The sequence below is a fragment of the Syngnathus leptorhynchus genome, chromosome 7 (assembly GCF_054491065.1).
Source record: "Syngnathus leptorhynchus isolate UIUO chromosome 7, UIUO_Slep, whole genome shotgun sequence".
NCBI lineage: Eukaryota > Metazoa > Chordata > Actinopteri > Syngnathiformes > Syngnathidae > Syngnathus > Syngnathus leptorhynchus.
In genome coordinates, this window is record NC_141201.1 from 6,234,590 (window position 1) to 6,246,948 (window position 12,359).

The 12,359-nt window shown below is 41.8% G+C and overlaps 1 protein-coding gene across 11 annotated transcripts in view; it reads left to right on the top strand.

The window, feature by feature from the left end:
- The window catches only part of mecom (MDS1 and EVI1 complex locus), a 96,037-nt gene that overhangs the window by 78,207 nt on the left and 5,471 nt on the right, over window positions 1-12,359 (top strand). For 3 of the 11 annotated variants that reach the window (XM_085916174.1, XM_085916173.1, XM_085916181.1), the window contains 8 exons: window positions 4,351-4,456; window positions 4,544-4,657; window positions 4,740-4,875; window positions 5,008-5,155; window positions 5,263-5,443; window positions 7,317-8,682; window positions 8,957-9,047; window positions 9,891-9,917. In XM_085916174.1, the coding sequence (XP_085772300.1) occupies window positions 4,351-4,456; window positions 4,544-4,657; window positions 4,740-4,875; window positions 5,008-5,155; window positions 5,263-5,443; window positions 7,317-8,682; window positions 8,957-9,047; window positions 9,891-9,917 (2,169 nt within the window). The remainder of the gene's footprint in view (window positions 1-4,350; window positions 4,457-4,543; window positions 4,658-4,739; window positions 4,876-5,007; window positions 5,156-5,262; window positions 5,444-7,316; window positions 8,683-8,956; window positions 9,048-9,890; window positions 9,918-12,359) is intronic. The other 8 variants (XM_085916175.1, XM_085916178.1, XM_085916179.1 and 5 more) reach the window with 8 other exon arrangements.

Below are 12,359 nucleotides of genomic sequence, written 5' to 3' on the forward strand. Positions count from 1 at the left end.
AAAACTGTAAGGGCCCTATTGAAATTGAGTCGGTAAAGGTGTTTATACTGAAACTATGCAGCGTTCAGAATTCCAATTCTAACAAATGCCTCCATATGTTTCCTCTTCTGTATGACTTTGTTAGAGGTCTGCGTTGTACTGGCTAACGGACATAACGGTCATTCATGGACATTCGTGCTACAACGCAATACTGTAACTTCATTCAAAGGGAAATTATGCGTCGGGTGTTCCTTTAGGTGAACACCTGACAAAGATTTTCCTGGACAAATCAGCAGCTCCTATGTCACCCATCTTCTCACTTTTCCTTAAAGCATCACTCAAGGTCTATTCCCAAATCTTCTTGAAAGATGCAAGATGTCTGGAATCACTTGGCCTCTATGTTTTCAAAGTGACAGGCAGACAAACAAGCAGAGAGAACCGTGTGCGGGGTGTGACTTGCTGTCAACACGGCGGTTCTGCTCTGGTGCCCGTGTAAGGCTCCGACAGGTCTCGGACATGGCTGTGATGAGGTGATTGTTAACTATTACACACTGTCACAGCGCAGTACAATGTGCCGTCTTTAAGCCTTCCGGCCAACATTGATGTTTTTGAAAACACACTGTAGCCGCTCACAATGCCTGTCTGTATGCTCAAATTGAATAGATTAAATGTAGGGTGGTCTTGCAAAAGCCCCTGTCACTTTTTGCTACTGAGTGCGCTTATGAGGGCTTTTGGATTGTGCTTTTTTTCGGTCCCAGCTCACGGATTGGTTTGAGTGTGTGTGTGTGTGTGTGTGTGTGTGTGTGTGTGTGTGTGTGTGTGTGTGTGTGTGTGTGTGTGTGTGTGTGTGGAGTGTTGCATATGTGTCAATGTGTGTGTGCTAGATCTTCTGAGCATCCATGTAAAACTGGAAATAGTTATTCTGGGCTGCAAATGATAACTTGCACATTACCTGAGTCCAACAGGTTTTTACAACATCAGAAAAGTGCTGAGTCTGAACTCTGCTTGAAACCACACCGCAAACACACACACACACACACACAATGGCACCAGATTTGAGGAGAAGAGACAGAGCGGGCTCCCTCGAGGAACACTGCTGTTAAATCTCTTCTGAGAAGTGGATTTAAACCAATCCAGTGCAATCCCTCGAACGGAGATGATTTGCCGCCTGATTTATATGACGACAATGTCATACAACCTCAGCAATTTCCAGGTGTGTTGGTCATTACGGCTCAATCGCAAGCTCCAATTCAAGCCTTCTAGTGTGAAAGTAAAACTGGCCTCCATCCTCTTATTTCTGACCCAGTTCTGTTTACCATAAAACTTTATGAGCAAATCTCAGGAGGGTGAGTGTGTGAATGAGGAAGGAATGAGTAAGGGGAGAAAGGGGAAAGAGCCTGTTTTGTCTCGTTGGCTAAACTGGGATTTTTTTCCCCCCCTCTCACACTCTTGACGTCATTCTATCGTGAACTGGTTTTATACGATCGTCTTTGGAGAACGTTGAAAAAAACGCATTACAGATACATGTCAATATCATGTTTTAACTCAGTGGAGACCATTTGATTAAAATTCCATAGTTTCAAGTCTGGGAAAAAAAAAATAAGTCTGACTAAATCAATAGCACCTGTCGGTTTAAAGCAAGTATTACACAAAATTTTGCATGCGTGAACTGAAAACCCAGAATTATTAATGAAAGACAGAACAATTATTATTTAGCCTATCCATTGTCCAAAACATTAATCCTAGCAATTGTTAACAAAATTTTACTTTACAGTTTATTTGAAGCCACAGAATGGAATATAGCAGAAAGAGAGTTAATTTTGGAGTTAATTAATCATCATAATGCAGCATAAAAGACCACTGAAGAAAAACTGCAACCGGCAATTAACCTTAACAGTAAAAACAACAATGAATTAGCATGTTAAGTAACTTTTATCAATAACCTTTAACACACTGACATTAAGTGACAGCCTATAACGTTCAATCCCATAATGCTGTCACTCGTGTCATGTTGCCATTAGTTTACTGATAATAGAAACTTTCCCCAAGCTGTGTGTTTTTTCATTACGATAATTGGGGCAATTAGCGCTTTGTCGCTTTCTCGTTTGAACTGAATGTCAAATGAATTATAAGTGTAATCATCATCAGCCATTTTGTTTAAGAACATTTCATAAGATGCGACAAAGAAATGTAAATGTCAGGGTGTGCCCAAACGCATCGCACACCTAAAGTCTGGCGTCAAGATCATGCCTGAAATGCCTGGAAAAGGTGGCCCTATTTCCCAACAAACATACAATGCAGATGTGTCATTTAATTACTGTCATTGATGATTATTTATGTCAGCAAGAATATTTGTCTGATGACATGTAGTCTCAATTGACTGGCAACCACCCCCCCCCCCCGCCTCAAACCCAAAGTCAGCTAAGGTAGAATGCGACTTGAACGGCTTTAATGTCCGGCATGGTTCAAATGGTCCCGTCTGCCTACACTCTTCATCTCTTCCAGTCTATTGATTCTCACTTAGTATTGAGTGAGGACATTTATGCATTTTACAATAATTGTCTGTCACTCACAAATGAAACTGTCACATAATTATAAAGCAATCAGAACTGAAATACATAAAAATGTTCTATAATATTCAATTGCATTCCTGCTGATAAAAATGTTTTTCCAACCCTGATAATACTTTTTTTTTTTCTGAGATATTACTTTTTGTTTCAGTCGTTTGGATTTGATTAGCTTTGGCTGACTCCATTGCCATTCTTCTTGCATTGCAGTATATCAGTCCAAAAAAAACCTCCACAACAAAACAGCAGCGATTACAAACACCTAAAGAAAATTACATCACTTGATCACTTACTGTGCATGTTGTGAAAAACCTAATTCAAATTGACAGTATTTCCACATGTAGAGGTATATCAATATCGATATGTGATATCTCATATAGATAAATATATTATCGAGGTCACAATTTGTTCTCTACCTTCAACCAACCGAGAGAGTCAAGCATCGAATTAACATTAGTTTTGTATGGGGAACAAAGCAAACAGCGTGCTGCCTTGTTCTGACCTATTTGCACTTTATTTATGAATGACAATACAGTGCTTGCATCAGAAAGTTTTGTTTTGCAACAGCAGACTGCAACAGCATTCCCAAACATGAAACCTGTTGATCTACCCTGATGGGCCAAGGTGATGAAATATTATTGGCTATCTCTTTCACTTTGCGGGTTTGGTCTGTAAGGAGGTGTGAGCATCATGATACAAATTAAAGTGCTTGAAATTCTTGTAGATCCAAAATAGATCAGAGCTAGTTTTTTTTCCACGCCTTCATTGCATAATAATAATAATAATAATAATAATTTAGAAATAAAATAATAATAAAGTTTGTTGGTCTTGTTGGTGTATCGATTAGGCAATTTGTTTTAAAATTTGAAATTGTTTCTATTCTGTGCACCAAGACCAGCTTTCATTTGGACTGGGATTTTTTATAAGAACAAATTGCATACCGATCAATTGAGTGTGTCTAAAGGAGTCACCTGGGTGTGACCTGAGAAAACGTGAATGCAAATAATGTGGCTAATAATCAATGCTTTCATGAGAACCTCTTGAATTATGAACATTTTGTGTCCTTTAATGGTTTGTCATTGTCGTAATGGATTTTATTCAAAGTTTCTGGGATTTGAAGAAAAATGCTAATTTAAGCCACCTTTTGAAGACTACAGTCTGTGCACGTGTGTTTGCGTAACTTGTGACATATTAGTGATGACACTTGAAATCACACAGTATGTCTTCTGTTCTGCAAATAGCCTTTGCCTGTTGCTTTGTGTGTGGGAGTGCTTTGCCTACGGGAAAGAGGCGTGGCTGCAAGGGGAATTCCTGAAGTGTGCCATGGCTTGAGCTTGTTGTGGTGGTTCTATTACTGAAAAGGCATTTTTAAGTTTGGGAATGAGGAAATGTGAAATAATATAAACAACATGACAGGCAAATTTGCCGTACACTACGAGCTGTGATTATAGATTATGGCAAAGGATTAAATTATTCTGTGATGTTTTTAAAATTAGATACTGTTCTAAAAAAAAAAATATCAATGATGTCATTAGTAACCAGTTGCCATTGACTGAACTTTTATTACACAACTTTGGACACGTGTTAGCCTATGAGAGCCTAAAAAATCCAACTCCATATAAAGTGGGATGAGTTTAGATTCAAATGAAATGTCTCGCTTGAAAAAGCAGACATGCTAATCACTAGTTTAGTATGCTGCATTCCAAGCGTATGTTTTTACGTATGCAACACAATTTTCTTTGCAATAGAGTGCCCCCTTTACAGCGTAAATATATATATATATATATTTGTTTCTGTGTTTCAGATCTTCTACAAAGTCACCCGAGATATTTTCCCCGGTGAGGAGCTTCTACTTTTCATGAAGGCAGAAGACTCTTCATGCGATACTTCCATGGCTCCTGATATTCATGGTCTGCATCTCACATACATGATATCATTCCCTGAAAGAACTTGCTAAAGATCTTTTTTTTTTTATGTTCTCTCCTCCCACTTTGCAGAGGAGAGGCAGTACCGCTGTGAAGACTGTGACCAGCACTTTGAGTCCCGCAGCCAACTGCTGGACCACCAGATGCAGCAGTGCGGGATGCCCCCGTCCTCCTTCCTTGATGCAGGTTTGGATTTCTTCTCCATATGTCCGTACTTCCTTTTAATCTGTACTATCATGACTATTGACTGTGATGTAACTTATTTAAGGTGTCACACGTCTTGTGTGTCCAGGAGAGGACAGTGACATCAATGCCCAGGAACCTCAAGACCTGCGACCCCTTCACAGGTCTCATGACTTTCATGAGTGTAAAGAGTGTGAACAGGTCTTCCCAGATCTCCAAAGGTGACTTCTTCATTCACTGTGTTGTTCTGTAAAATTCACTCACAGTGACAACATTAAATAACATTCTTGGTGATCTTGGTTTTAAGCAAATCCTCTCTCTCTCTTTTTCTCATTCTTCTGTGCGTCCCTCAGCCTGGAGGCTCACACACTGTCCCACTCTGAGGAGAGAGAATATAAGTGCGACCAATGTCCCAAGGCCTTCAACTGGAAATCAAACCTGATCCGACATCAGATGTCACATGACAGTGGCAAGCATCATGAATGTGAAAACTGCTCAAAGGTAAAGTGATGACTTTTGGCGGCAAATGTGTTCTAGTCGTACTTTTTTTTTTTTGTGGCGATAGTAATACCCCCTATTGTTTGTGTCGGTGTGGTTGCTTCCCCCAGCAGGTGTTCACAGATCCTAGTAACCTGCAGAGGCACATCCGCTCGCAGCACGTCGGGGCACGGGCCCACGCCTGCTCCGACTGCGGCAAGACGTTTGCAACGTCTTCGGGCCTGAAGCAGCATAAGCACATCCACAGCAGTGTCAAGCCCTTCATGTGTAAGTCACTAAGACCCTACCTATGTAAGTCTACTCAGTACATTATAATAATATTAACAAAAATAACATGCTTGTGTGACTAGAAAACCTGTATTTGGGAATTCTTCATTGATCCTTTTTCAGCTTCAAACATGGATGTTCCAAAGTAAATACTAAAAAAAAATAAGTGATATCATTTTTTCAGAAATGGACAAAATTAGTCAGGCATGCAAACATGCTGATGATCTAGTTGGAGCCACTTTCACTTAGTCTAACCTAAGTGACCTATTCTGACACACGCACACACTTTTCCCCTCTCACACACCCCAGCAAGACACATTTTGACCTTTCACACTCTTCTTTCCCTAAAGCATAATGACCTTCACCTTTTCCCTCTTGTATTTCCTCCACCCGCCACATGCCAGCATGTGAAAAGCAGTCCACCAGCTTCCACTTTCCTTTTTAATCAAGCATATCAACAAACTGTAGACACATGACGAGCATTCTACTGTCGAGCCTTCGCTTCTCCTTCCAGTCCCTCCACTTCTACCACGTACACTCTTTTTCACAAATAGCAACCACATGCACTGCTGTCTTCCTTTTCAGCCCATTTGCTGTAATCAACGAAAATATGTAGATCTAAATACAACTAATGGTTGTGTGAAATTGTACTGGGAAAAGCCATGTGTGTCAAATGTTTCTTGTTTTTCCGTGTATAGTGAACCCTTGTTATTTGCAGGGGTAGCGATTAAGATTGCTTGGAGATAGGAAAATGCCACCAATAATGGATCCCGCCCCCCCCCTCATTATCCTTAAAAGTAAATGACGTACAAATTATTTTGATTTCGAAATCCTGAAGTGCATCAATGGTGCTGTGCATGTTGCTCTTTGCAACCTGATAAAATACTAATTTTGTTACTTTATTATGTTTTTGACTTTACAATGGAGTTTGGACTCAGCCAAAAGTGAATACAGATTTTTTTTAATATAAAATAATATGATCTGCCTCTTAAGCATAATTGCATTCTTACACCACTTTACCATATTTTCGATTCACAAAATAAATTATTTTGTTGTAAAGCAGCTTCCATTAATGTTTTCCAGTCAAATTTGCAATCGGAAAGAATATAATAATTATTTCTTTACAACGCTTATCCGAATTGTTAACAGTTGAGTAAGTTGTACATTTTGTTGGGAAAAAAATACGTCACTCAACGGTCCACCTCCCATGGTAAGCCAGAGTCACAAAAGTACTTGAATTGACTGTGGGAAGGTTAGCCAGCACAGGATGACAGGGACCCAGCTTGGGGACAAGGTGAGGGAGCTGAAGGAGTGATGGGAGAGACTCAGGGTGGGCAAGAGGGGTGTGTGTTAGTATAGGACGTGGGACCTGTCCTGGGAACCAGACTGCAGGATAGGATTCATTCAACTCTACTTCCTTCACAAACTTAAAATAGCGCCATTGTACTTCATATGCCAAAGAATGTGTGTGTGCGCCTGTGTGTGTGTGTTTGTGCACGCTTGCATTCCTTTGTGTGTCCTTCTCTGTGACTTAGTTTTCTCTGTTTTATGGGTGCATGTGTGTTTGTGTGTGTGTGTGTTTGTATATGTAATTGTTTATGGAATCTTTGGGACACAATGAGGCGAGAGATGCCTGGGAACTCGGTTTGATGTGCAGGTGATGAGTGGGAACAAGCGACTCACACTGTCATTTGATTACAATAGCAGGATCTGGACACACCTCACCTCGTCATTTTGATGGAAACCCTTTGTCATAAATATTGATGGGAACATGAGCATTTCACACTGCATTTCCTCTGTGTCACATGTTAAGTAGATGTGATTGTATGATGTCATTGTCAGTATTTTGTATGACATTCTGAAACCCTGTTTGTTTACTTCTGTGTGCCCCCGGCAGGCGAGGTATGTCACAAGTCCTACACCCAGTTCTCAAACCTGTGCCGCCACAAACGCATGCATGCCGACTGCAGAACGCAGATAAAGTGCAAGGACTGTGGGCAGATGTTCAGCACCACCTCCTCCCTGAACAAGCACCGACGCTTCTGTGAGGGAAAGAACCATTTCACGACAGGAGGAATGTTTGCTCAAAGTATGCCACTCCCCGGTGCTCCTGGTTTGGACAAATCAGCTTTGGCCATGGGCCACAGTAGCGCTGGACTGGCTGATTACTTTGGAGCTAGCCGCCATCATGGCGGGCTTACTTTCCCTGCTGCACCTGCTTTCCCATTCAGCTTCCCTGGCCTTTTCCCTTCTGGAATCTACCATCGCCCACCACTCATCCCAGCCACTTCTTCCCCGGTTAGGCAACCGGCTCACGTTGCTATCGGTGGGCATGGTGCAGAGCTAAGTAGGAATCCACTGCTACCTCCAAGCTCCGGAGCTCAAGAGTCCAGAGAACTCCTGAAGGCGCTTCGGAAAGACAACGGTGGTCCCGATAGTGCTTCGAACCTACACGACCAGAGCTCGTTGTCCTCCACGAAGCAACGCCACAAGCAAAGCGATCAATCGGAAAGCAGTGATCTGGATGATGTCAGCACACCTAGTGGAAGCGATCTTGAGAGTATGTCAAGCTCTGAGCTTGAAAGTGATATGGACAGCGAGATGCGGGAAAATGGTAAAAGCCTCAAAAGGAAGGCTAACGATGGAAGTCCACAAAGTCTGACGGGCAGCGGTGCTGATAAAAACTTTGCCGGACCTTCTCTTATCCCTTCCTCAATGGACGAGCACACAGCCGTTACTGGGGCTGTCAATGACTCTATTAAGGCCATTGCCTCCATAGCTGAGAAGTATTTTGGCTCTACAGGCCTAGCTGGCCTGCAGGACAAAAAGGTCGGGTCACTGCCCTATCCTTCCATGTTCCCGTTACCTTTCTTCACAACTTTCTCTCCACCAATGTATCCTGTTCAAGACAGAGATGTCAGATCTCAAACGCTGAGGGGTGAGCCTCAGTTGCAGGCAGATGATTGCAAAAAGGCTCAGAGCAAATCGTCATCAGAGTCACCATTTGACCTCACCACTAAACGAAAGGAGGAGAAATCTACCCCGTTTGAGCCTTCCAAAGTAGAAGCCTCACACTTTACCAGTCAGGATCAGCCTTTGGACCTGAGTCTAGGGACCAGGGGGCGTGGATGCGGTGCAAGAGAAGAAGAGAAAAAAATCAATGAGGGCCTTCAAGATGAGAAAGCTGTCATGGAAACACCAAAACCTGACTCTTCATTGCAACATGCCAGGCCGACTCCTTTCTTCATGGATCCCATCTACAGGTATTGTTATTCCCGGTGGTTTTGTTAACATAAATGGTTTGATTTAGCACAATACAACCTAGAAGAAACATTTGTATGGAGTGTTGAAGCCGCACACACGTGTGTTTTGTGTAAAATAGTGGAAATTAAAAGACCCTTTCAATCAATTAATGTGTTTTGATAAAAAATGCTTACACGACTAAAAAATAAACAGGCTCCATTCAGCGTATTCCATTTGTTTCTTTTTGTATCACAAGTATTTGTGTGTTAAGCGCTGATAGAAATCTACTATTAGCAGGGTTGAGAAGAGGAGAATGAGTGATCCGTTCGAGACGCTGAAAGACAAATACATGCGGCCGGCTCCTGGCTTCCTCTTCCATCCTCAGGTACGTATGTTCTGACAGAGAGGGACTTGCAACCTATATGTTTATCTCGTGTAAATATGGATACAATTTACTTGATTTCTGGTCCAGCTTTCAATGGAAGACTTTGTACTGATGCGTTTTGAACTCCATTCATTTAATCAGTCTCTGGCGTGGGTGAGAACGGCCTCGGAAAGTGAAAACAGCACTTTCTCAGGCATATGATTCCGTTGCCTGTTTTCTGGTTATTTCAGGTCTGGTTTTTACAGGCTGTTTCATTTGCTTGATTTATGTCCTCTGTCCAGACTGTTGCAAAGGCCCAGCCTGCAACGACCACATGGTCGTCCCACATGCCTTAATGAGGTGTCCTATCAGTAGAAACACTAACAGAGTGCTTAGGCCATCTTTATGACTTTATGATGTCTGGACACACAAATCATTCCCAGAAAGCTCAGACTAGTCAGACCAGGCAAGGGGGCCCTTTCTGTATACTTTTGAGTGGGTAAGCGTTCAGTCACCTGACTCACGACTCGGCCATATATCAAGGCAAACTAAGAAAAAGCTGAAAGACTATAACTTTTTTTTTAACCTTTTTTATGATTCAGCTTTTTAATTCCTGGCAGGATGTTTTATTGCAGAGCAATATGGGCTCATATTACATACTGGCTGCTATTATAATGTCTTTATAGAGCACGGGGAAGTGTTAGGAACTATGAGAGCCACCTATAATTCCGCCACCATAACTTTGTAGTTAGGCAGCTCATTGCTCCTTTAAAGTTTAATGCTTCAATCGCTTTTCTTTAAGCCATGTATCGCTAATGATATGATTACTGCTACTATCTGACTTTTTTTTTTCTCTCCCCGCAGTTCCGTTTGCCGGATCAGAACACTTGGGTAAGTTTTGTTTATTTTAATCACATGATGCATGGACTGTATAAGAATATAGTTTTCATTGCATTGTTATGTACCATCTTGTTGCAATCTTGCTAAAGATGAATACTGAACAACCCAACCAACTTCATGGTTAATTTGCACAAGAGATCAAGGGGCACACGACAAGGGTCAGTCCGGTGTCGGGTGCTTAGGGTCACAAAAAGGTGGCTGTTTTAAAGGAGTTGGTTTTAAGACACATGCAGAAGTCTTTGGAGGTATACATGTTGAACGTTTTGTGAGATTTGTCTGGCATATTTTTCAAATTTCAAATTATGTGAGTTTTGCTGTTTCGAAGTTCAATTGTACCAATTTTATATGATGTGTCTTTACCAATGGACAGCCCCTCCTGTAATTGCTTTTCAAATTTACAGACTCCACCTTACAGTTACATGACTGATGCAACAGTTCAATGTTTTTGGTTTTCCCCCGTTTTAATTATTTTAATTTGTTTACATTTTTGGGATCTTGATTAAGTCCTGGTCTGATTCAGGCTGAAGTGGGAATTTCCAGTAGTGCTACACCCTAACCAATCGCTTTGGAACATGCATGTTTGCTTATACAGATAATGAAGCGCATCTATTGCAAATAAGCCTGGACGTGGGGATACTGGACGGTGTAGTGAAGGTAGTTGTTTAGTCGAGGGTACTTTACATGTGTCCAAGGGTAACAGTCTCTTTGGGACACTCCCATGGGGGGGGGTCGAGGGTTGAGCTAGTTCCTCTCGCCAAACATCTGGTTGCTGATAAAGATCAACAATTGAGAATGCATCTCGCTAATTAGCCCCTCGCAGCATCACTGACTTCTGAAGATAGCCAATCAACCGCTGGTCCCACTGCGACACTACAGCAACAAGCAAGTTCACAAATGCTTACACACTGCCTTGGGGAGAATGAAAAGGGGTTTTCATGAGGTGTGCGGTCTGTGTGTGTTCGTGTGTGTGTGTGTGTGTGTGTGTGTGTGTGTGTGTGTGTGTGTGTGTGTGTGTGTGTGTGTGTGTGTGTGTGTGTGTGTGTGTGTGTGTGTGTGTGTGTGTGTGTGTGTGTGTGTGTGTGTGTGTAAGGCGGCCTACTTTACAAAAAAATAGAGTGTATGACCTTGGGAAAATTACCTCAGAGCACAGTCGGGTCTCTTCTTGACATTAAGTAGCTTAAACATTTCACACACAAGACATTGTGACATAGTCAAATAGACTTAATCAACCTAATCCATAAAACGTACACATCAATCATTGAAGTTCAATCTCTGGTTAATGTTTTTTAACTTTTTGTATATTCGTAGAGAGTAAGACTAGTCTAGTTTCATCCAATTAAATGTAAACAAATAAAGATTGTATACTGTACATAGGCTAATATAAAGGTTATACTCTTTATTTATTATTGACAAATGTAATAATTATTGCTTTTATTTGCAAGTGTAAGACTGCATCATTTCACATTGTCAAACATAGTTTTGTGTAGATAAACAAAATACCCCCCAAAAAAAATTCTATCATGATGAATAGCAGTTGCAACACTCTTGCAATTACAATAATGGTCGTAATCAAAATCTACCAAATTTGACAATCCACATCCTCCCACAGCGAGAATGTTGACTGTGTCAGGAACTTTAGACGCAGCCGTCACTCTTAATCACATGCTTCCCACACATGGCTCCACGCGCTGTCATCCATTACTTTTTCTAAAGCTCTAGATCTTTCTCTCCATTGTTGTTTGGCTTTTATCACTCCACTTGTTTTTTCTAATCTCACCCTTCACCGTGCTTCCTTGCAGAACCTCTTCACCTCTCTCCTTGCCATTTACTCCAATTCAGCCATGTAGCCTTTGTGTGACAGGGCCTGAAAACAGGAGATGAAATGTCAGCGTCAAAACAGTGCTCCCATAGAGGACCCGAACCACCACTGATTTGATGCCTTGATGAAATAAGAACAAGCTGAAAATTCGATACGTGCAAAATAATGCACATTTTTTTGGGCCGCCTTGAAAAAGAAGAAGAAAAAGTGTGCATGTATGTGCGCGTGGGATGGCCTGTCAGGCCCGGTGCTCTACTGGGACCACCGCCCCTCTGTCTCCCCCCCCCTTTCACTCCCCCCTTGCATCCCTGCTCCTCCCCCACCCCGCCCCTTTCAGCACAGCGATATCATTATTACCCATGTCTGGCCCTTGATCAGCAATGTCAACATCTTTCATATTGACAAATGTGCTGTCTGCCCGCATTGTGCACAGAATGGTTTACTGCCCAGCAGTGGACATGAATCACTCTACACACAAACACACAAAGACATGGATCTGACAACACACAAATACACACTTGGCTCATACAATCGCCTACAACACACACTATGCTCGCTCACATGCATTACAAATACATTCTTCTCCCTCACATACATACATCTATTTCACACAC